Genomic DNA, 25,078 nt, shown 5'->3' with positions numbered 1-25,078 from the left:
GAAAATCTACTGATTTTACAGAACAAGAAGAGAAAGAGGGGCACATTTTGCCTTCAGTGCCATGAAAAATCCCACACACAAGGTGCGTGACAGGAAAATAGGGACGGGATTGTTCGGAGCCCTCAGGAACCGCTCGCGACAGGTGGGAAGAAAGGCCCGGAAAATCGACTCAAAGGCGACGACAAATCCCAACAGAGAAACCCTTCAGGCAGCATGTCACGAAAAATGGGATGGCAGAGGAGGGGCTGGGAATGGCACAGGACCAAAGCAGTGCCAAAAAACCTTCTCGAATTCCTCCCGTCCTACGGGCGGGGAAGGGAACGGACTCTCGGCTGCGGAATTCCCGCGGGATCTTTTGTTATCGGCTTTCTCCAAGGCTGGAGGATGCAAATCACTACCAAGAAGTGAATGGAAGGGGGAAGTGTGAAATATTATACGTTTAAAACTAAATTAGCAAAAGCTACTGCTGAAATTAATTTGGTTTCATTTGAGGGAAACAAACTCATTCTGCTACTTGAGCTGATTTTTAGCACCCAAGGAAGGGCCAAAATATCAAATATATAAAAAAAACCTTAAGGAAAAAAAGCATCTAAGTAGGTGTTCAATGCATTAACTTTCTTCTTTTGAGGATAAAAAGCCTTTCAATCCTATAAATTAAAAAAAAAAATAGGAAGTTTAAAAGTTAGCGACCCCAACGATGTAAAGAGTGAAGGAAGATGATCTTATACCAAGGAAAGTAAGATTAAAGAGCAGGTCTACTGCCATCAGTAGCTAACTTTGGGGTTTTGGTTAGACATTCACCATGCAAAGCATTCCTTCCCACCCTAAAGTTTAACACACAAACAAAGTCAAGGGATCTAAACTTTTAAAGGCAATATAAATATTTCGAGGGCTCTCCGCACTCTTTATCCAAACAGACAAAATATTTTGGGTTATGTGGCTGTAGAAGAGATTAAGTATAAAATATGTAGAGTGTTCAAATGCAACTGACCCATTGGTCAGCACCTGTTTTTTAAATATTCAGTGCCTATTTCCTGAGAGAAAGGGACCTTTCCATCAAGGAAGAATCCTTCCTGCACACCATGGAATTCTCCAGCTCCCTGACCAGAATTCTTGAGGGTGAAGGGTGTAAGGGGTTAATTTATACGAACTGTTAAAATTAAAACACTCATTTCAGCAGACTATTAATGTACTTGGATGGTCTGACCACGCTAAAATACAAATATTATCAAAGAATCATGGAATGGTTTGGGTTGGAAGGGACCTTAAAGATCATTTTCTATCCCCCTGCCATGGGCAGGGACACCTTCCACTAGCCCAGGTTGCTCCAACCTGGCCTTGGACACTTCCAGGGATCCAGGGGCATCCAAAACTTCTCTGGGCAACCTGTGCCAGGGTCTCCCCACTCTCAGAGCCAGGAATGATTTTAAATTTGTTCTTTAAAAAATAGGGTTTAAACAGAAAATAAGGGAGATCACCGAGGTGCCCGGAATGACTGAGCACAGGGCCCAGTGTTTACACAGAATTAAACATCACAAGGATTTGAAAAACAAATTAAAAATCACCCAGCACATAACAGAGTTTGTCAACCTCAGCTTGTTTGCTTCTGCCTCTGGAGTGCCATTCCAATCTCCTTCAATTATACCCTATTTTTACTTAACCCAGACCTGCATTAGCAGCATCTGTATTTCAATAAAACAAGAGTTTTAAAATAAAATGAGTCCTAATGCCCACCTGCCAAAATTAGAGCCATAGTTTAATTTTTCAAAGTCCAACAATACGAAGCCAGAAAAGTAAAAGGGCACTGATGATGTAAAGGATTTTCTTTTTTTTTTTTTTTTCAAAGATTTTAACTGTTTGGAAATTGTTTATTCTAAGCTGACATTTTATTTAAATATCCTATTCAGCAATTATGAAAGCAACCTCATTCCACATTTCACTTCCACTAAAATTCACCGGTTTTGTGTCAAACTCTTCCTAACAACAGCACTTTGTCCTTCTTAAATATTGGGGAAAGGGGATCCACAATAGCATTTCATAGAGAATATATCACATGCTGGCTTAATCATGTATAAATCAAATTTTCTGCCAACTAAAATATTGAAACGGGATAGAAGATACAGAATAAAACTGAAATTTATATCTAATGAATTTATTTTTTAATGAAATGCTTGTGAAGCCATTCCAGCCAATTAGAGCGGGCAGAAAGACTGGAAATAGAAATATTTCTGTATTAATCTCCAGCCTTGTGAGTGGAATGTCTGTGCAATGGAACTCTTGTATCACTTTACCAGACACAGCCTCGAAAACAAGGGTTTCATCCTAAAATCCACAATCCCAGGGGTGCCCTGAGGAGAGGAGACACAGAGAGAGGCAAGATCAACCTGCTCAGGTGGCATTAGGATAAATACCTGGGAAGAAAAGGGCTCTGAAAGTTGCAGAAAGAATTTCCTTACAAAGAAAAAAAAAAAATGCCAAGGTTCTAATCTTTTTTAATTTGGAAGAACTGTAGCTTGAAAGCGAAAAAGACTTCCTCTCCTTTTTCTCCTGGACTCTTTGTGGAAGAAAAGGAGAGACTTATCTAATGTAGTGGCAAGAGGACTTTTCTCTTTTTCTTCTTGGACTCTTGTTGAAGGAAAAAGAGAAATTTAATCTATTGTAAATATATTATTTCATTGTAGAAGTGATAGCTAAGTTGTTACCTATATGTACATGTATGTAAATAAACCTTGTATTTTCCCTTTCCCCCAGTGCTGAGTAGCTGTGTTTTGTCTGAAAACCCTCCTCACACCGGGGCAAATTGTGGGAAGGGGGCTTGAACTTGGAAATTTAGATTTCTGAGGGTCTCAAGCCACCACATTGAGCCTTTAAAACCAGATGACACTGAAACAAATTTTTAATTGACAACGAAGCGGATGCCATTTAATTTTTGGGGTACCTCCAGGTGAATTCCCAGTTTGTTGTCACCTCAGGACACCCAAATCCAGGCCAGGGATAGTACAGTTAATACTCAAACCACCCCGACCTGCCATCTGGAGAGCTAATGAACAATCAAGGGCTCCCAAATTAAACGACAGAATTTTTTTCCCTTAGAATCTTTAGGACAACACTGTCAAGTCCAATCTATTCCCTGGGCCTCCAGAATCAATTTTTCAAACTTTATGACAGGTCTAATAGTTCCCACCTGTTTCTCCTGCTTGACTTTTGACTGGCACGTTACCAGCCAGGGTGGAAACGCAGACAAAGACCCCTATTAGGCTCCGGCTGTTTCTCTACTGTGAGGTTGCTCAGCCATAAAATTAGTTCCAGCCCCCTTTTCTCCTTCCATCTCTTCATTTTTTTTTTTTTTTTTGGGGGGGGAGCACGAAGGTTTTTGGGGGAGTGGAAAGGGAGGCAGGAGTTTGGCACCCGGTCGGTGGAAGGAAAATCCACCGAATTTTTTTTATCACGTTTAATGCCGAATTTTTTTATCGTCTACTAAGCAATTTCTTAGCTAAATTTATGACAAATCACATTCATTAAGTTCTTGAGGTGTCTCTGTATCATATTTTTAACCCTCAAAACTTGGCCAAATTTGAGAGTCTCTCATGCAATATATGATTACATAAAGGCAGTGCTGCAATTTTTGGGGGGGAATTGCGAAGGATCGACGGGTAACTTGAGTTTTTACTCAAGCAAACAGTATCTTTTTTTCCTGAAATACGTTTTCCTTTCACTCAGAACTGCCAGTTAGACACAAGTGTCATGCACACATCCTAACGAATTCAGAGGGGTTCATTTGGAAGCACCTTAAAAACCTGACCACTTTTTGCTTTAATGAAAATTATCTGGAGGTACCTTAAAAACCTGACAACTTTTTTTTCTGAATAAAAATTATCCAATAGGTCTCTGCATCGATTTCTAGTGAAATATTTTCATCTAAGATATTCGTATTTATGAAATATTTACGAAATATTATCATCTAAGACTCAAGGGTCTTCACTGACCTGCAAATCACATGGATTCCATTATTCTATTATTCATGACAACCAAGTATTTACAATAACATCGACCACAATACTTAAGACAAATACCTTAACTTATTAAAACAAAGGTCTTTCTGTAAGATAAATTTAATATAAATTATTAATAAATTAATAATTCTAATTCCAATTATAATCTGCCTGGGACCATCTTCCCAGTATAAACTACTTAGAGCCAGGACTTCTGGTTTCCAACTTACCTGAAAACCAACTATTCAAGCCTCACCATGATGGGGAAAATCTTGAAGACCTACATCTGCAAGCACTTCGTTATATTTGGAAAACTTAATGTGAAAAAGCAACCTTTAAATACGTGACAGTAAAGGTTCTGCAGTCACTGAAAAATCAGGACCACTTCTCTTGCTTTCCTTGGTAATTAATTGCACATAAATTGGTCAGATGTGGCCCTATTTAGCTGCTGATATTTAAAACTGCCCTGTCTGTATCTCTCCAAAAGCCACTGCAAAACCAGCTGCAGGATGAGGATGTAGATGAGGGGAAGGGGATTGGTAGAATTTGACAGCAACAATATTTAATGTGTGCCTCTAAATTGCAGTATTTTAGCACAAATTATCATTTGTAATTTCTGCAAGACTACAAACTAATTTAATTAAATACTCTTATAACTCCTTCACAGATGTTGTGTGCCTATATTACAAAACACCTTTATTACTTGCAAGAAGGCATATTCTGCAACTTATATCAGCCTCACAGTTCAGGTTCTCAGTCTGAGAACTAAAGCCATTATTGCTGGTTAACTCATCAGTTAAAATAACAATCAAGGTGATTTAACCAATGATACTATTAAAGAAAAAAAAACCCAACCCAAAATCCCCGGGGTTATTATTTTTCACCAGTAAAATTCATCTGCAATTTCTGCCAATGTATTGATACTCAAAAGCAACTGCCAGGAGAAGTTACAGGTAGAAACACTCATGGAATAATCTGTCCTGAAGAGCAACAACTTCCCAAAGACAGGTTTTTCCATCAGAGTTCCATGAAACACAACAGTGCAGCCTTTGTACACAGCCTCCAGCCTGAGATTTAGTAGCTGTGATTTTCATATCACTTAATCCCATTTAAACTCTAAAGAACAACCTTCTCAAAGGTATCCCACAACTCATTCACAAGGGTCATCTGTGTGATGATGAAAGAACTTCTTCCATATCCCCTAATCCACGTTTTAAAAACCCAAACGAACCACTGAAGTTTTAGTGACATTTTCAGCAAAAGAGAGAAAACAGTAATGCTAAAATTAAGGACAAAATCTCCTTGGTACTACTTTTGTCAAATAGTTAGCTTAGACAATAACTTGCACCAGAAAATAACTTGTAGTAGAAAATAACTTGTGCCAGGAAATGCATTTAAACTTCCAAACGTGCTTATTTATCACCTCGAACTTTCCCAGTGATGTTCATGCTTTGCAAGAAGAATAAAGATTAAACTCCACTCCCAAACACGAAGTTGTCATGCTCAGATCTTCCCACCCTTTATGGCTCAGTATTTTATACATCACAAATCAATATTTTGTGAACACAAAGGTTTCATTTTGCGTCCAGTTTCTTTCTGAACGTCGCGCGTTACCATAACTGGGAATTCCTGACGGCAAAGCCAATTTGGGACGGTCTAGATCTCTCTCTTACCCATCCAGAAGGTTCATTGTGCTGGTGGTAACCTCACTGAAAAGCAGAATCTTGCCCAGCTTCTTGGTTTGAAGGTTCTGCTGATACGTCTTCAGGCTGAAATGTTCCGAGGAGAAACTTCCCATCTCCGTGACCACCGGCATGAGAGACGGAGTCACCTCCGCTTCGGAGTCACAGGACGACACGAATTTAAGGGACACCTTGCTGGACGCCCTTAATCCTTCAGCATCTACATTTCCCTCCAGCCACTTCAGGAAAGCAAGGTGGATTTCCTGCGGGGGAGGGAAACAAAGTGAGAAATACAGATTTCCCCCCACGTGGAGACGTAGAAACATTTTTCCGAGAACGTTTTTATTCAAGCAATCGTTTCCTACTTCCAAACAGGAAAATTAACCCCCTTTCAGCTTCAAAGATCAAGTTCTGCTGCTTGTTCTAGTCCAGCCTGGTCTGACTACTTGGTGTTGTCCTCCTAGGTTTGAGATCATGCTCGTTTGCAGGTTAATTAAGCTTAATTTTTCCCTATAAGAGGGTTTGTAGTGGTTTTCCTGGAGCCTGGAGTGCACACATTCATCTGTATCATGCAGGTTTTTCAGTATGCTGAGATTCTTTGCTGGAAGAAGCCCTTCAGTCCATCACCAAAGCTGGATATGAAGGATAAAGCAGCAGGTAAGAAAAGCATTTACTGACTCCTCAGCAGAACATCTGCTCAAATGGCTCACACCTTCAGCTAATGGATGGTTTACTACAATTATTACCTTGGTAGTGGCAACCCAGAAACAACTGTCACACATTCACAGAACTCCTTCTGGAGATAAATAATTCTACTTTGATAAATTTGATGTGAAATGTTTACCCTGTCTTTGGAAACTGTAAATTTAAGAGCCCACAAACACAGACGCTGGGACTTCTTGTAGCTTAAATTTCGGAGAGCTGTCCTAGGGTCAAAGTTGTCCTTTACTGTGATCAGTGAAACCATTAAAAAAACCCATGGTTTCAATTCCACTGAAAATAATTCACTAAGGATTTCTGCCCTCAGAATTTTAAGGGGAAAACCTGTGACTTTTAAATAAAAAAGTTCTAAGCAAACACATTCCCCTCCTTCCCATTTAGGGTCGTATCTGGGAACCGGAATATGAGCATTCCCTCCGTGAGCGCTGAGGACAGAACTGAGCTCTCCTGCCCCTGAATGAGATGCCTCAGAGCTCCAGCCCAACTCTTTCAAACCCACAAACCACAAACTAAGAGCAAACTTCCTCCAAACAGTTATCTATCCAAGGAATGACTCCGATTTTCCACATCCCGCTGTTACACCTGAGGAAGGAATGAGAGAAGCAAGTCCTGCTCTTAACACCTTTCTACGGATTTTTCCACCCTCAGGAGCTGCATATTCTCAAATTTCACAGGGACTGTTTCTGCTCCTGTGATGTTCTTTGTGTGCTGAGTGTCAGCAGAGGGGTTGCTTTGCAGCACAAGTAGTCGAGAAGGATACAAAGAAAGGAAGGTTCTCTTCCCAAATTCCATCACTTCTAAGCCCCAGGACAACCTCAGAGTGACTCAGTAACTAAACTGTAATTATAGAGAAACTACTTCTCATTTCTTGGTTTTCTAAAGCTCCCTCTGAACTCCAACTTTTTAAATAAAATATGCTTTAAATATTTTCTTCCCTTCCCTTTTTTTGCATATCCATCATAAATGATGATGTGATAATAATTAAAGGTTTTGTGAGCATTCCTTTGACTTGATTTGCCTGAAGCACTTGTTCCTTCCCTCAGTGTAACACCAGAGCTTTGACAGACTGCTGACAAGTTCTTCACACGTTATCCTACTTGTTTCACATACACACAGCAACTTATTGGCTGTAATATCCCATATTTAGAAAAATTACAGCTTTCGTTTTTTGTCAGGGAAAAACCACTTAATCAGAAAATGCCTGTTTTTCAAATCCAGAAATTCTCTCAGCAGAAAATAATTTCTTAAAAGAGCAAATAATTTCTTAAAAGAGCAAAAGAGCATCTATTTATGTGTGATGTTACATTAGTACAAATATGCCACTTATGACTGCATATATGGTTGAAATTGTGTGGCATATTTGTACTTATATATATATATACACATATATATATATACACACTTTACTATATTCTTTCAAGTGATCACTTTCAAGTGATTTTTCCTCATAGTTTTTAGGCTTACTCCTTGATTTAATTTTCTTGCTTCTAACACGTACTGAACCATTTAAGAATTGTTATATGTGTATAACTATCAAGCTAATTTTTTCCCCACAACGTCCACGTGCTTACTGAGCTGAGCAAAAATACAAACACGAGGAATTCGTAATCAAGGACAGGGATTTTTAAAAATTGTTAAGAAAATAGGGGTTTACATTTTCAACAAAGCAAAGTTTCAAGTGCTGGTCAAATACACACCAGAAAAATTAATTTTTACTGTAAGAACTTCCTTCACAACACGGATGGGTTGTAGTCCCCACAGTTATAGCACACAGAAGAGTACATTATTACTCAATGAAATCAATTTATATAAGAAACAGGGTTAACCTCTGCTTCAACTCCACTGAAAAGGAATAAATTCATGTCAGAACCTGAACTGTGTGATTTTTTTAAACTGAGGATTCAGCTGGAATTCCAAAACCTCTCCTACTCCAAACGGCATCCGCCGTTCTGCAGCAACCTCTGGTGGCCACTCCAACGAGAAGTGTTGGGTCAGGAACCTTCTGGGACCAGCCCAGGTGTGTCCAGGCAGGCAAGAAAACACCCAAATTCCTGTCCACTGCTTTCCCTGAAAATCCAGAATTATCTAAACCCTGAAAGATGCAGTACAAGCTTTACATGATCGTGGAATCCAAGAAGCTGCAGCTCTTTTGTGTCCAAATACTGACAGTGAGTGCAGCTACTCACACACACAATCCTATAAAATCTGTGTTATGCATCCCATCGCTTTCAATCTTTGTAAATACAATAACTACACTTGTTTTAGGGTGGCACAAATACCTTCTGAAATTGTTATTCATCAGTTTGGGGTGGGAGAACTAAAGTCAAGCCAAATTTAATTTCACAGAATAACAGAATCATGGAATGGTTTGGGTTGGAAGGGACCTTAAAGATCATCTTTTTCCATCTCCCTGCCATGGGCAGGGACACCTTCCACCAGCCCAGGTTGCTCCAAGCCCCGTCCAACCTGGCCTTGGACACTTCCAGGGATTCAGGGGCAGCCACAGCTTCTCTGGGCAACCTGGGCCAGGGCCTCCCCACCCTCCCAAGGAAGAATTTCTTCCCAATATCCCATCTAACCCTGCCCTCCTTCAGGTTAAGACCATTATTTCCTATAAAACTGTAGTTGGGGTTTTTTTTCAAACCACACTTTTTTCATGTACATTCCCAAAGGCAAAGACTTTCCCCTTCTTTCTCAAAGCAAGAATGAAATTTGACATGTCAACCAAACAACTTGGATACAGGAGAGTTAATCAGCTTCTCACAGCTAAAAATATTCAACCAGAAGTTTAATATTCACCATGAGAAAATGTTTCTACCCCTATTTTAAATGGTAAAAGCACAATGTAGTTTCAATAGCTTCACAGACACAGAAAATTAAGCCACTACCCACCCTCAGCTCCTCCAGCACAAATTGGTCAGTGTGGTAATTGTAACATAAAGAAGGAAGAGTAAAAGCTGTATTTTGTTTATGATTTAACATCTGCTTGCTGTGATTTTAAGAGCTTGGTCAGGTGTGTGAAGAAACTGCTCCAGAGCAGCAGAAGTTTTCTTTTGCTGTTTAAAATTCTTTTTAATTTCATAATCATTAGTTTCGCTTTTCCCTCACTCAGGGTTGAGATTGAACAAGGAGGAGAAAAGAGGGAGACATGGGAGACAAAACCCAGCTGCCTGTGAACCTTTCTCTGTTGTAGTATAAAATAACACCAAATTACAGCTCCTCATGGAGAAGATTTTATTTGCACCTGGGCTCTATCAAACAATGAGACTTATGCACCAAGCACACAAAATTCCAGTTATAATGGTGGAAAATAAGCCCAAACCCAAGACTTTATTCTTACAATCTGTTTGTGTACATAGGATTTTGATGTATTTTCTTATTTTTATCTGTATGTTCAGATCCACATAAAGATAAATGCAAAGTTCTCTCTCACTGGGCACGTTTAGGAGCTGCTCTTTCCTACCAAACTCTGATGGGTCTTAAACTCTGTATCAATGGAATTCTTTGTTAAGACAAAATTCAGGCACAGCCTAAATTCATTTGGTTTCCATTAAAAACGTGGAGGCAAAACTAAATGAAAGCTAAAAATATAGTGCCATAAAACAAACATTAGACATCAGCTCTCCCCTTTCTTGGGAGGGAAAAGGAGACAGTTTTAACTACTCATGCTCTACTTGAAGACTCCATATTGTGATTATAAGGTAATACTTCACTTTAGCTGTGCTTGTTGAGTAAGTGAGGCCAAGTATGCACTTGCTGGGTACATATCTAGAACACAATTGAACAACTTTTCTCCTTCCTTGGCATAAAATGTAATAATTTCCAACGAATTACCTCCAGTTTTGCTTCATTGTACTTGAGAAAAGTTTGCAGGTGATGCACTGGTTCATATATTACCAGTTGATGGACTGATTAAATCACATGGAAAATTAAATCCACATTAAAATATGGAAAAACACTAAAAGTAAATAAACATTTCACATCACCAAAAAAACCTTCCTGCAAATGTACAGGAGATGCAGGAAAAATGTGATGTTCTATACAATCCTCATTCATGTTGAACCCTACATGTCTATATAACCCTTTACTGAGGCTTTGTAAAACATTCTATAAGTGTTAAATTTACTACAATCATTCATTGAAAGGCATTATTTTGTTTTAAAAGCAAGGGAGACCCAGTACAGTGTCTTTCTCTTCAGGAAAAGACTATAGGAATGGGGAAAAAAAAAACCACAAAAACTTGATAGATCAGAGGAGGAAAGAAAATCATCTCTAGGTGATCACAGAGGAACTGAAAGAAGATGAAGAACAGATATTAGATATTACTACATATCTAATATCACAAAATTACAGATATTATAGATAGATATAATAGTTTCAATGCTGTTCAGATGTCATCAATATGTAATAACGTTGCCAAACTATACATTCACACCCTGAGCCCTGAATAATTCCTCTTCTAGACTTAAGTGTAAGCTTGAAGATGGATTTTGTAACAACTGAAACAACTAGAATAAATAGATCTTCTGACCACAAAACTCACTTACAGCACATTCAAAATCTGCTTTGAAACACGTGAAGGACTAGAACTTATTCTCAGAAAACATATAAAAAACTCTTTTAACATTAACTGCCTACAATTAACTTCAAAGTTCAGTCCTTGTCCAAGGAAATGGATAAAAATTGAGTTTCCCTCCACAGTCCCACTGGTTGATTTTAATCCGTCTTCAGACTATTTATAATATTTTCACTTGGTTTGCATATTTTGTTACAAGGAAGACGTTTTAGCTGAGAAGCAGCTCAGGGGGAGAAGCTGTGAGCCTCTTACTCCATTCAGAGGGCCATTATTCTCACGACTGGTGTTTTTAGTTGCCAGTATAAAAAAATCTTGGGAAGCAGAGAAACCCCCAGTTCTCCACTCCCTCCTTTCCCCATCGCCCAAAGAACTTCATAAAGATTTTACTGTCCTACAACCGAGGCACGTTCCCATTTCATGTTCTCAGGAACTGATACTTGCTGTGCACTCTCAAGATACTGCACAGCTTGGAAATCTGTTTCAGTTTACTAATAATATTTTTATATTTCCTACACTGAGATATAGTGCAAAACACGGAAGGGGAGGGTTTGGTAACTTTTTTTATATTCACGACCAACCAGATTTTTAGGAGTCCCTTGTGGTCTGGGTGGTTGCTTTAGTCTGTGATGTACTTTCTCAAGAGAGGCAGAAAAAGCTCATCATAGCTGAAAGATTATTCCAGAGACTTATTCAAGAGCCTTATTTTTGTCTCCACACCTCAGTGTGTTTTTAAAAACAAGTATTGCATTACATAAACACAGCGCATCATCTCAGCACTACAGGGAGTAGAAACAGCCCCAGACAGAAGTGGATCCGTTTTCCCAAGTGATATACGGAATAATTCATCCAAAAAAAGGGGAAATATCTTTAACAAAGTGCTGCAAAGTATCCTTATCCTTTTCATTGCAGTTCCATTCCTTTCAACTTGAAGCGTCTTGGATTTCAACCCACTCCCAAACTACATGTCCAGCAACCGCTCACAAATCCGTGCCTAAACCTGAATCCAAAATCAAATTTAGCTTTAAAAAAGCACTCTATGGAGGCAGAAAACTAATTTCTCCAACGTGCAGCAGCCCATTCTAGGAACAGGCTGCAGGGCCCAGGTCAGAATCCACCGAGTGACGAAAAACAAGTCAAGACGTTGCTTTCTGAAGAGAAAATAATGCTGTCAACAGGTTAAAAATAATAGAGAAAGAAATCAATTGTGGTCTGTTTTTTAAATATCTGTATCTCTCTTGGCTCTAGCAGAGTGTTCCACTTGGGAACTGGGTTTCCAGGAGGCACAAGGAGGGCAGGAATAGGTGCCGACGGCCCCCGTGCTCGGCGCTCAACGCGAAGCGGAGCCGAGCGGAGGAACGAGGAGGACGCCGTAAGGTGCATCCCGGATTTTCCTTCCCTTCCCTTCCTCAGCTGCAGCAGAACAGTCTGGAAGCAATCTTCCCAGCAGCTGCTCTCATCAACAAACTGTTTATTGTAAGAAAGTGCCTGGGTCAAAGGCTAAACGTCATCCAGAGCTGAAAGCGTATCTGTGAAAAAAACCCGGGGCCGTCCATGGCTGTGGAAAAAAAACCCATGACATAGGAAAGGGAACCATGTTCCATCCCAAAAGGCCAGGGGTTCTACTTAAACAAAAACTCCCTAATTTGATGAAGCAGCATTCTATAACGTTGCACTAATTCCTCGTGGCTCGCGCTGATTTTTGAGACCTGCTCGAGGTTTCTAAGAAAAACAGAAAGTTCTTTAAAATTCAGCTCGTGTTTTATGGTTAAAAAAACCCCAAAATCTCCGAAGAGTTATATTAAAATGTTCTTAAATATTTTATTAACTCTAAGTTAGACCCATATTCACCTACATTACAAATGCACCCTCGACGTGTTACACGAGTCGAAAAAGCAGGTTTAGGCTCCGAGTCAGTAAATCCCTAATAAAGTTTTTAGGTTGAAGCAAAGGACACTAAAAATCACAGGACGAAATCTCATTTACCACAGTCTGTAGCTTTCAATCTCAGGAATTAAACAGCACATGAGCACCTATGAGAGCTGAGCTGGTCCCACACCAGCCCAGTAATTGGGGCACGTTTGCTGCCCCGGACTATAAATCTGACTGGGAGGGTAAAGGATCAAGAAGAACAAGGTCCACCTTTGACATAACATCACGACGTAACACTTCTCCAAAAGGCTGATAAATCAGAGGGGCTGGGAGGTGTTGATTTATCCTACCAGAAAAAGGTGTGATAAATTACAGTTCAAGCCTTTAATTCTTCGGGACACCTACTTTGTAACGAAATTGTTGTTGTTTTTTTGAAGGAAAGCGCACAGCAAATTGTGCAACTGGGCTAAAAATAAGCCTGGAGAAACCAGGCAGAAAGGAAAAGACATTCCACTTCTGCACTAAAATCTGGGCATTATGCATATTAAAGTGTTTTTTTTTTAAAAAAATTATATAATCAAAGTCATGTTTGAAAGAATAAATTAAGATATAAATCTAACCCTAAATGCTGTACACACATATATTAAATTACTCTCAAAAGTATTCTGTATTGACTAGGAAAAAAATACAGAAGAATTTTGTTCTCAGCTAATAGGGCAATAAATTAGATGCAATATATTCAGCTGGTAAAGCTGGCTCTGTATAACAGCTATCACATAATAGTATTTTTATTTGGTACCAAACTTTTTTTTTTCACCCTCAACTGAGAATAAAATTGTTTGTTGAAAATCTTGGAATTAGTAGTAGAATGAGTTAAGTAAATAAAACCTAAGAAAAACATTTTTTCTTAGCACTGATAATACACAATTCTTAGCTGAAGGTTTTCCATCAGGTTTGTTTTGCCTCTCAACAGGGTCATACACATCAAATGTGAATGAATTTAGTGTTCATGAATATGAAACAGCAGAACAGGAGCCAAAGATTCTCCTCTCAGCGCTGCAAAACACGCTTTAAACTCCAAGCTTTCAGCTGTACCTCGTTTTTTGCCTCTTCTGAGAAAGAACTCCCAACTCTGTCACAACTGGAGGGGTTTTCTGAGCTAAAGAAACGTCTGTGAAATATTAAGGTGAAACCACAACACGTTTTCACATGTCCCACGACTCGGGGATTACAACACAGCCCTGTCCCCAAAGCTGCACAGCTGATGTTCAACACGTACCATAAATTTTATAATCCTTTACTAAAACATACTCAGGTTGACATAATAGTTTATAAATTACAAAAAGATGCCAAAAGGAACATCTTAGAAAGGCAGGATTTCTTGAGAACACTCATTTTATACACTATAATGGCAAGAACATACTTGGTGTGTTATTTATAGTACACCCACTCCGAAGACAAAAACCAGTATTAAGCTAAACACCTACTAACTTTCACTTAAGACCTCCTTGCTAACCAAGGGTCCTAAAAAAAATTAACCTGACAGTATGGGATTGTTTAAAAAAAAAAGTAAAAAAAACCCAAAAGTAAATCACTGCTTTTTATTTAGCAGAGTATCAGAAAAGTTAAGCTTCGTGCTTCAAAAATACTTCCTACACAGCAGAGTAAAACTTAGATATCACACAGAGAACTCTGAAAGAAGCTTCAATAATACTCAGTTTATCAGAAAATTAATAAATATTTCTTACAAAACATAGGGAAAAGTACTAAAACCCATGGGGGTGATACAAACCACACCTACAGTTATCCCAGTCGCGTGGTTTTTAACCCGTTGCAATTCTTCTCTCCCTTTTTCAGCCTTCTCAGATTTAACACTTTTTTTCTGCTGGGATGGAAAAAAATCGTTCAGAGCAAAAGAGGAAAAAGTTTTTCCTCGAGGGGGGAGGGAGGGAAAAACCCAAGAGGATGATGAGTCAATGCTACACCACACCTTAGGTAGTTCTAGGGGTCCTGAGGCACAGGCAGCTCCAAGAAGGAGCTCCCAAAAGCATTTGTCCAACTGTCAGGGAGAAAGGGGGGAAAATAATACCCCAAATTTAATTTGTTAATTTATGTTCATGAAGAAATTATTAATTAATTTAATTTACGTCCTTTTAAGGTGGATATAGAACATGTTTCACCCTCACAGGAATAAGGCGGAACTTTATCGAGACGAACCCTCGCTGGGGTTTGACGCCGGGGTTTTACTCGAGTCACAAACGCCACGAGTTTCTGCTCCACAAGACCACTTTTGAGCACCAGTGCTGCAGAAAGCACAGCAGAAGTCAAAGCTCATGACTAAAATTCAGGGATTTTGGAGTGACTTTGGGAAACGGGGCGCTCAAAGACGCAAACGAACGCGACCCGAGGCCGAGGCAGCGCCTGAGAATTGGTCACCGGGCTCAAACAGGGGCATTTCTGACAATGGCACATTCTTCATTCCCAAGGACTTTGGAGTCTCCTGACTCGTTCCTGAGGACAACCACCTGTTTCTGTCCTCAGAGACATTCGTGCTCTCCTGCTTTCAAACAGTAAGTTCGTACCAATGACGACGCTTCACGGAGAACAAGACAACACTCGTTTAACAAAATCTAACCACAATGCCCAGAAACTTGGGTTTTTGCGTTTTTTTTTTTAAAGACCCAAGTGAATAAAACACCTGAAAAAGGTGACTTTTCCCACTAAAATTTAGTATTAATCCAGGCAAGGAAATAAAAGCTTTCAAAGCTTCATTCTGGCCAGGTTCTTAAGAAATCTAGTCTGAATAGTTGTCATCTTAGCCCTCATTTTTTTAAGACTCTCTTGACCAGACCTTGGCTATTTTTCTTTTTAGTGTTACAACAGGTTCGAAATTTTCAGCTCTACCACCCAGTCACTCCAAAGATGAACTTTTAACTGATTAAATATGAAACACCTTCGCTGAAGGCCCTTAATTAACAGCCCCAAACCGAAGGGTTAACTTTTAAAAACAAATTATCTTGAGGGGAAAAAGTGTCAGGGATTATTTCAATCAGTACTAAAATGCAAAAAAAAAAAAAAAAAAAAAAGAGTTTAAAATGCATTTCCAGAATAGTTCCACACAAACTACAAAACAGATAAAATACGTATCAATCTGTGACATCTAGTGATTAATTTATCCTTGGTTAAATAAGAACAATTTGGGTCTGTTTCTTGAAAATAATAGCTGGGGAAATAGAAAACTGAGAGCAAAGTAATCAATTTTGATTTTATTAATTAATATTGAATTTAAAGTCTGATATGTGCTTTCCCTTTGTCAAACTAGTGGAAAAAAAAATCAGGAATTTGACAGTGGCTGTGACAATAACATTTTACCAGGAAATTATTAAGTACTTCTAAGAGGAAGAAACATCCTGAACAGATAGAGAAATTGTTTTGTGTGGAGCAATAAGGGTGGCAATAATCATATTAAGGTTTACTGCAGTTCAAAAATGTCTAATCTGCTATTCCTGGACTGCTAATTAGAAAAAGTGGATCATGTAGGACAGGGAAAAGCTTGGAAATATTTAGAGTAGAAGCTCCCTTCCACCTCCAAAAGAAAACTGCTGCAGAGATAACAAAAGTACATCCTTATCCTTTCTGTCTATTCATACACCCCATTGGACTGAAACAGCAAATCCAACCTTTTTTCCTTCCCAGATGTTACCTATGGCTGAAAGAGGCAGAAGGAAAAGCTTCCCATGATTGCAAAATGCCCCCGATACCAACTCGCAAAGGCTCGTTTAAAATAGTGACAGAAGGATTCTAAAACCAGGAAGTTCAGCTTTAAATTGTTTTCAGGGATCTGTAACAAAACCTCGGGAACTCAAATAAGCAATTCAAATATTCATAATAATTTGCAGCCCATACTGCTCATGGTAACTTTGGGAAAGTGCCCCTCTCTCTGTATAGGGAGCAGAAAAATAAGAGTAAGAACTTGCTTTCAGTCACTGTATTTTCTTTTCCATCACCCAGTGCATTGTACTAAGATACCAACACGTAAAACACAGTCAAAAAAATTGGAAATCTAACTAGATAAAAGTTCTCTCTGCAGCTGCTGCTCCTGTCAAGTAGCTGTGGTACATGCACTGGTCGTAACACCAACAATTCCATATTGGAAAGAAGCAAAGCATGTCTTCCAGCCCAGAAAAATGCATGGGTAATTGCTTGCTTCATGTAAGGAGTTCTAAAGTCAAAACATGCCATATGTGATTTCTTATTCAGATCTTGACAATCGTGCATCGAAATACAATTATTTTTCCTTATCTCGCAAAAGAATCTCAGAAAAACCTCCTGGAATTCATTTGCATCCATTTTGGCTCCATGGAAATGCCGAGACGTGTTTCCACAAAACAGTTCTCTCCAGCTTATTTAACTTATATATCCTTCAGTTCCTAAAACTTGGTTTTATAAAACAGGCAGAAAGAATCCAGGCACAGTTCTTTAAAGCACAGGGTGATACACTTTCTCCAGTTCTGAATGTTGCTCTTCCTTTCAAATAATTTTTATGAGAATAATATAAATTTTTCCACTTATGACCTGCCTTCATCAGCTGAATGGTAAGTTACAAAGAAATCATGAGCAATTCCTTTGTTGCAACTGTAACATCAAAAAACTATATGACAAAAAAAAAAAAAGGAGCCATAAGTAAACTGTTCAGTAATAAACTTTCTATCCATAATCTCCCTTCCCTTAGCAAATGAAAATGGCCTTATCTTTATTTAGATTCTCTCTCTGAAGTTGCTCAGACATGGAATTCACTTTAGAGTAAGTCTACATTGAAGGGCAAAAAGCTGGTTAAAAATGTAGATGTGGGTTGTTTGTTGAATGAATATTTTGAGACTCAGTGCAGGGACCCACTTCTAAAGACTCTGGTTATTATATGATCTAAACTTAAAAGTTTAGTTCTCAACATATGCAAAAATAAATGAATTTATTATAATTCTGTTCTTAAACTGCAGTAGAGATTCTTATCCATGTTAAATCAAGTAGGGACAGACTGTACTAATTTCCTTAATACTGAGCCTGCTAAAGCTTGGCTTTAACAATTGTTTTAATTATATATTGATTTGTTTTTACAGATTAAAAAGTATATTCTGCAATGTTCTCTGAAGCAGTTCTTAAAACATTTCTTAAATAAGTTCAACAGCCCAATTTAGGACATACTTGAGAAAGAATACACACTAGATAAGGAAAATGATTCTCAATAAAAAAAGCTGTAAAAATCCAGTGTTGTCTCATATCTTACATCCTAGTGAAACAGGCAGCCCAAAGCAGCACAGATTTTACAGCTAAAATTACTAGATATGTATCATAACAACCAGAAGCTGTAGGGAATGCTAGAAAATGCAGCAAAATCAAGTTGTTTTCTCTATGTTCAAGCCTTGCTCCTTACCTCTGCCTCTTCAGCTGTTGCCCCACTCCCCTCTCTCCTCCTCCCACACAGTCTCTGTCTGCTTTTTCATCTGGTATCAGACCAGATCCACCAGCTCTTCCTCCTGCATTTTTCCTCTCCCCCCCCCCCCCCAAAAAAAAAAAAAAAAAAAAAGTTCTTATCCCCATCAGTCAAGGAGCATGCTCTGATTTACACACTCCATGGATAACTCTCATCCCAACTTTTCTCCGGGCTGGGGTTCCTCTCCAGGGCCAGTCGTGTCCTCCAGGCCTGGGGCACTTGCATAATTTATATTACCTTGTGCATTTGTTAAGAAAGGGGTAAAGAAAGAAGATAATTTCTGAAACTTGAGGTTGCCAGTGTGGCTAATACAGTAAAATTATATACAGATTTTTAAAAAATACAGATATTAACACACATATACACAGACTTACACAAATGTGTGTCTAGAATTATGTAAGTATAGAGATGTAGTACCAAACTTCATCCCTGCTGTGGATCCTCTAGTGTCTGCAGTCGGAAATGCTGGCAGAGATAAAACCAGCTGAAATTCTTAAAATCAAATCATGTCATCCTGTGAAGAACAGCTCATTAGAATCTAGCTAAGAACACAGGTTGCCCTGATGGAGTTTTACAGAGGATACTTTATGTGGCAGGAGAAAAACACACATATCATGAAAACAGACAGAACAAGATAACAAGATGTATTGTGATTTCTTTTTTTTTTTTTCTGATTCTGAGAAAAACCTTGCCTGGATATTCATGTAAACCCTTTGTCATTAATGTCACCAGCACAAGTGCCAAGTAAGCACAGTGATTTATTAAACTGGAACATGCTCTGCTCGTGAACGCCGACTGCAACCCAAAGAAAAAGGGCTCTCACAGAAAAGTTTCAGTAGAAACTACAACAAACTTTCTGATTTAAGCTAACAGCTGTTCTTTAATCAGCTTTTCACTATAAGAACTGCACAACGTCAGCCAGATAGTCACATGCCAGATTCCATTCCCTCTGCACCTGGAATTTCCTGATTTCTTCAACTTGTCAGAAATCATTTCTTAAAATGAACTGTCAAATGATAAACACACCAGAATCTCTCAGTCAGTCCCTTCCCCATCAACTGCTGATACAAATCATACCTGACAATTTTTTTTTTTAAATCTTTAGCTTCTTCGGTGACAAACTCTGAGAACACCATAATGTCTTTTAAACCCATAAAAACTCCCATCTCAATTGTCCAGAATAAATGCAGCTTGAGTAACTTAAATAGTGAGCTTTGTGTTGTTTTTTCTGATAACAGAACTGCATACCTGAATTGTCAAAAGTTAAAAAATATATATTTAGAAGCCCTCAGTGTTGTAAATGCATTTTTCAAGAGCAGCTAAAGTTGGCAGTTTTATCGTTTTTGAAGAGCAATGTAAGAAGACGCTTCTATTTCCTCTTCGGTTACATATTTTTATTCAACTTTTCCCTTTAATTAAAATATAGATAATCAAGTCATCTGGCCACCATTTGCCTACAAGCAGGGCTACAAAAAGAAGCCCTAATGAAATTGTTAGACAAACCATCATAACAATTTCCCATTGTGGAAACGTCTCGTCATTTCTGAGCAATGGTAACCCGATAGCATCTCGCAGGGCTCCAGCTGATGCCAAGCCTGCTCTCATTCTCCCAGTCTCACTTCCATAAATTAGCTGCAGGCCCCACCGACAGTCAGGGAACCTCGAGGGTTTTTTTTTTTTTTCTCTGCTTGGAAATCCTCCACTTTTGTCAGATCTTTGCCGGTGAGGTCATCGCGAAGGGGCCGGAGCCAAACGGCCGCGGGATGGCCGGAGCGCCTGTCACAACTCAGGGATTCCTGCTCCCTAAAATCACCCATCTGCTCCACGGAGCCCCGAGCCCAAAGGGTTCAGCAGTCACAGCTCTGGAGCCCTGAAACAAAACCCACCTCAATCACGGCCTTCACGCAGGGGCAGAGCGTGACACGGAGCCAGGGGGAGTTTGGGTTACTCTGACTTTTTAAAATTGAGATTCCGACTGCAAACTCCAAGATAAACTGAAACTAAGAAAACTCGGCCTCACACTCTGGCCAGCAACGCTGTGCTGAGTAACCCACACTCCAGAAATACTCAGCCCTGATGCTTGTTCTCTGTCGTTTCGAGAGCGAGAAGTCAGCAGAAGACGCGAACGCCGAGATCACAAACGTTTTAAATATATATTACATAAGCCATTCTGGATGGATAATAAAATTTTCCATTCTCTACAGCACAGGAGGAACATGCCTAGTGAAGAAAGTGGTTGTGAAGTATCATGCACGCTGACTCGAAGCCAGCCTTGAAACATGAGAGAATCCAATTCCATGAGTGGCACTTTGGGCAGAGGCCAGCACATAATAATTTCATATCAGAGGCAGCTCTGCACCAAGATTAAATGCTGCTCGGTACAAAAGGCATTAACTTTTAGTTCTCACAGCAGCATAAAGACCCTTTTTATGGAGATTGCTATAAACAAGATATTTTCTTTCAGTCCTCAAAGCTTCCTGCGTTTTCCAAATGATCCTCAGAAACATTTATTGAATCAATACACGGCCAAAAAGTTGTTTACAAACCATAATGCAACCTAAGAATGCTATTCATTATTATGTGCCTACAAATGTGCTTTATGGTTGTTTAACAGAAACAGCACATTTGCTGCTATTATGAAAGAAGGAAAACACAGTTTTAAGCAGAGCAATGTAAAATAAAGGGAATATTTGCCAGATTTCTCTTTCCCTCTCCCCCAAATAAATGGTTAATATTCCCTGAATGTAAACAACAAAAAAAAAAGCAAAAGGTATCTTTAGCAACCACCTGGAATTACTTGGCTCCACATTTGGAGGTCCCTTCATCTCTGATCAAGATTTCTTAACTGGAAATGTTTTACTGTATCCTGACACTACATGCCATCGATTCCTGTGGAATTTCAAAGGCCATTTTAAAATTGAGGGAAATATTAGACAGGGCAGTTGCTGCAAACATGCAAAGATATTTTAATGCAAATCTATATACAACACACTATGCATAAAATGTTTTCCATCCCTTCCTCAGTTTTTCTCTTGAAATCCAGCTCAGAAGTGTCCCCTGGTGGCAAAAACCTTCCACTCACTAAAGGAGTTGCAGGAAAAGCCACGGCTGCATCCAGATTTTGGGAGCAACAGAGATTCCCGGTGATTTTAATATAATGCCACGAAGGTTGCCCAGAGAAGCTGTGGCTGCCCCTGGATCCCTGGAAGTGTCCAAGGCCAGGTTGGACGGGGCTTGGAGCAACCTGGCATAGAGGAAGATGTCCCTGCCCATGGCAGGGGGTGGCACTGGATGATCTTTCAAGTCCCTTCCAACCCAAACCATTCTGTGATTCTGTGATCTCCCACATCTTCTCTTCTCTCTCTCTCTCTCCCTTCTCAACTGGACCAGTTAAATGCTTCTCAGCAGCACAGGCAGAAGTTTTTTTCAGAACCAAACCAATTTTTCAAGGCAAGGTGTCCATTTAATGACCCTCACTGATCCAAGCAAGCTCCTGGTATCTGAAGAGAGTCAAGAAAAGAATAATTTAAAAAAGGACTTTTTGGTGCTGGAGCATGTCCAGAGAAGGACAATAGAGCTGGGGAAGGGGCTGGAGAACATGTCTTGTGAGGAGCAGCTGAGGGAGCTGGGGGGGTTTATCTGGAGAAGAGGAGGCTCAGGGGGGACCTCATTGCTCTCCCCAACTCCCTGACAGGAGGGGGCAGGGAGGGGGGTCGGGCTCTGCTGCCATGTCCAAGGGAAAGGAGGAGAGGGAATGGCCTCAAACTGCACCAGGGGAGGCTCAGATTGGAGATTAGAAACAATTTTTCCCTGCAGGAGTGGTCAGGCCTTGGAATAAGTGTCCCAGAGAGGTGGTGGAGTCCCTGTGTCTGGGAGTGTCCCAGAGGTGTCTGGATGTGGCCCCTGGGGACATGGATTGGGGGTGATTGTGGTGGTGCTGGGTGAGAGTGGGACTGGATCATCTTGAAGGTCTCTTCCAACCTCGATGATTCCATGATCCTGTGATTCTGATTCTTTATTGCCAGGGAATACTGACAGGCTGCCTTGGCACAGAACTACCTGTGAAAATCATCCTGTGTCACAAAACTGTTCACTGAGGTACAAGAGGAAATATCACTGAGATACAAGAACCAGGCCAAGAGAGCTCTGAACTGTTAAATTAGGAGACAATCCCTCCATAATTTCATTATTTTAGTGGCTATAGACTTGTCAAAAACCATCCCCTCAGAGAACAATTCCTTTCAGAACCACAAAGAACACCAGCAAACAGCAGGGGCTATTATTAGAATAATTAGAATTATTAGAATCCAGACCTTGACACAAAGAGCTTTTCCATGAATGGCAACATTTAAATCAGTTTAGTTTATGATTTCTGATTTCTGTGACTCTTCTGGGCTTGCAAATTTTTGTTATAAAGAAACAAAAGTCAAGTTGAGCAGGGGAAGGGAGAAGAACACAAAACAAGCCAATGCAAACCCACCCTTGCTGCTCACACACAGGCAGCTCAAAGCCTTGCAAGCCAACAAATAACTCGGGATTTATCAAGGAAAAACCCCTAAATCCCTGGAGTTAAATCACATATATTTTAAATTGATAGCACTGTCATCAATCCTTGACTTAAGGTAAAGGTAAATTCTACAGAAAGCCACTTAAGAGAAGCATCATCCTACCTGTGGCAGTGGCTTCCCAAATGCACAACCAGCTTGGTAGAAACACAGCTTTTAACCCAAAAAGAGCTCTTCACGTGTCACACATTAAATCCACTTCCCAAAAACAAAAAGGTGCTTCAGCAAATACCCATTTTTACTGGTACAGATGCACCTTCATTGCTGTATCTACTTTTTTTTCCCCCCTGTGAAGCAACTTTGCCATAATTTTCATACCTAGCTAAGAGACAAACTGGGAAAAGCTTTCAAGCACAGATAAAGATTTCTGGCACTGTTCATCTCAAATAATAAATAGAATACATTAACAAAAGTAAAAAAAAAAAATGTTAGACACAAACTATCAGTGATTTATTCAGATCTCTCACAGGGTCTATTTTTCATTCAAGGTTTTTCTCAGCTCTTAAGTGACTTCTGAGCCAGAGCAAAGAGCAAATCTCCTCTCTGGAGTAAATATTCCAAAGGGCTCTTGCTTTTTGTCCTACTGGCTAAAAAAGGCAGGGATGATGCTTATGCTTTGAGGATGGTATAAGAGAAAACAAGCAAACCTCCTATTTATTTTTTTTTTTTAGATTATACATTTTTGGTTCACTTGTAAACAAAAAAAACTTGGACAGCAATAAAAAGAATTGGGGAATTTTTAAAAAAAAAATTTAAAGTTTCCCAAGTTGAATCCCAAGTTCTACAATACACACGAATAGAAATATTCCAATACAGTATTTGTATGTACTGGAATATTGTATATTGTATTATTGTATATTGGAATATCATATATTCCAATACAATACACATGCATGGAAATATTTCAGAGAGAATTGTCTCCAAATGCACCCTGAAATGTGGGTCCCATTGCAGTGTTGGCTGAGAGTTCAGATTTCCCATCCTCAAAGGAAGATTTATTCAGGATAAAGTAACTTTGGACTCTCTTGGCTGACACAATGGACTTGGAATTTAAGAACAGAATCAAACTGCAGCTCAAGACAAGTAAATCTGCTCCCACTGAGCTCTGATTGTGCTGCAGCTACTGAGTTACTCAAAAAACCAGTGAATTTGGAGCCTCAGGAGTTCACAGTCAAGTTTTAAGATGCTTCAGACGAGCAAAATGTGTGGAAATAATCACAATTGTGCCAAACTCCTCCTGTTCTTCAGGGAGGCAAATCCTGGTTTTGAAACCTAGAAGATGTTCTGCTGAAACTCAGGGCAATAAAACCCAATCCTGGCGTTTATGTCTGAAAAATTATCCTTTAAGGTGGCTGAAAGAAGCAAATATTGGAGTGTTTAAAAGGCAAAGCTGCATTAAAAATCAGATCTCTATGGTTGAAGCTGCCACTGAACATATGGATGCCAGACAACAGGATTTGGGATCCCCTTTGGGTTTCAACACTCGGGTTCAGCCTCCACCACAGTGACACAGAATTTCCTTTCCCCAGCACTGGGCAAGTCTAAAATCTGCTCAACTGCTTTACACCAGAGCAAGGGAAGAAGAAAAGAAAAAGGAGCTGTGTTTCCATATCAATACTCACCTCTAAAATTACATTTAACAGCAAGTGGTGCAGATTTAATTAAAATTTTAACCAGCAAGTAACCTGCCTTTCTTACATAATATATACATAATTATATAATGTGTAATTCTATATTTGTATATATATAATAATATATATATTTCATTATATATATTTTAATATATGATATTAATCATATATATAATTATATATAACTATATATATACAAATATATGATACATATTATATACACCTGCCTTTCTTATATTTTATACATATAACTATATTATATTTTTATATATATATATATATATTGCTTTATATTGATTCAAACACTGCCTCTATTGTTGTGTATGGTAAGATCTAAATCTCTCAGAGATGGACATGACCATCCCTTATTCAGATAACTTTAGTTGAATTCAAATAATAATAATAATAATAATAATAATAATAATAATAATAATAATAATAATAATAATAATGTTATTCTTTTATTTTTATTATTATTCTGCCCATATTTGGTTGGTTTTTTTTAAATCCACGCAGCAGGACTAGGATTTTAACCCATAAACTGGAAAAGAA

At 39.0% G+C, this 25,078-nt stretch overlaps 1 protein-coding gene across 5 annotated transcripts in view; it reads right to left on the bottom strand.

Moving 5' to 3' along the window:
* Window positions 1–25,078, bottom strand: part of HLCS (holocarboxylase synthetase) — a 120,409-nt gene that overhangs the window by 76,569 nt on the left and 18,762 nt on the right. For all 5 annotated transcript variants that reach the window (XM_027730056.2, XM_039387310.1, XM_027730057.2 and 2 more), the window contains one exon: window positions 5,666–5,937. In XM_027730056.2, coding sequence (XP_027585857.1) covers window positions 5,666–5,937 — 272 coding nt within the window. The remainder of the gene's footprint in view (window positions 1–5,665; window positions 5,938–25,078) is intronic.

The sequence above is a fragment of the Pipra filicauda genome, unplaced genomic scaffold (assembly GCF_003945595.2).
Source record: "Pipra filicauda isolate LSUMZ 115617 unplaced genomic scaffold, ASM394559v2 scaffold552_size545530_pilon, whole genome shotgun sequence".
Lineage (NCBI taxonomy): Eukaryota > Metazoa > Chordata > Aves > Passeriformes > Pipridae > Pipra > Pipra filicauda.
The sequence above is the reverse complement of the archived record's forward strand: the minus strand, read 5'-3'. Positions and strand labels throughout refer to the sequence as shown.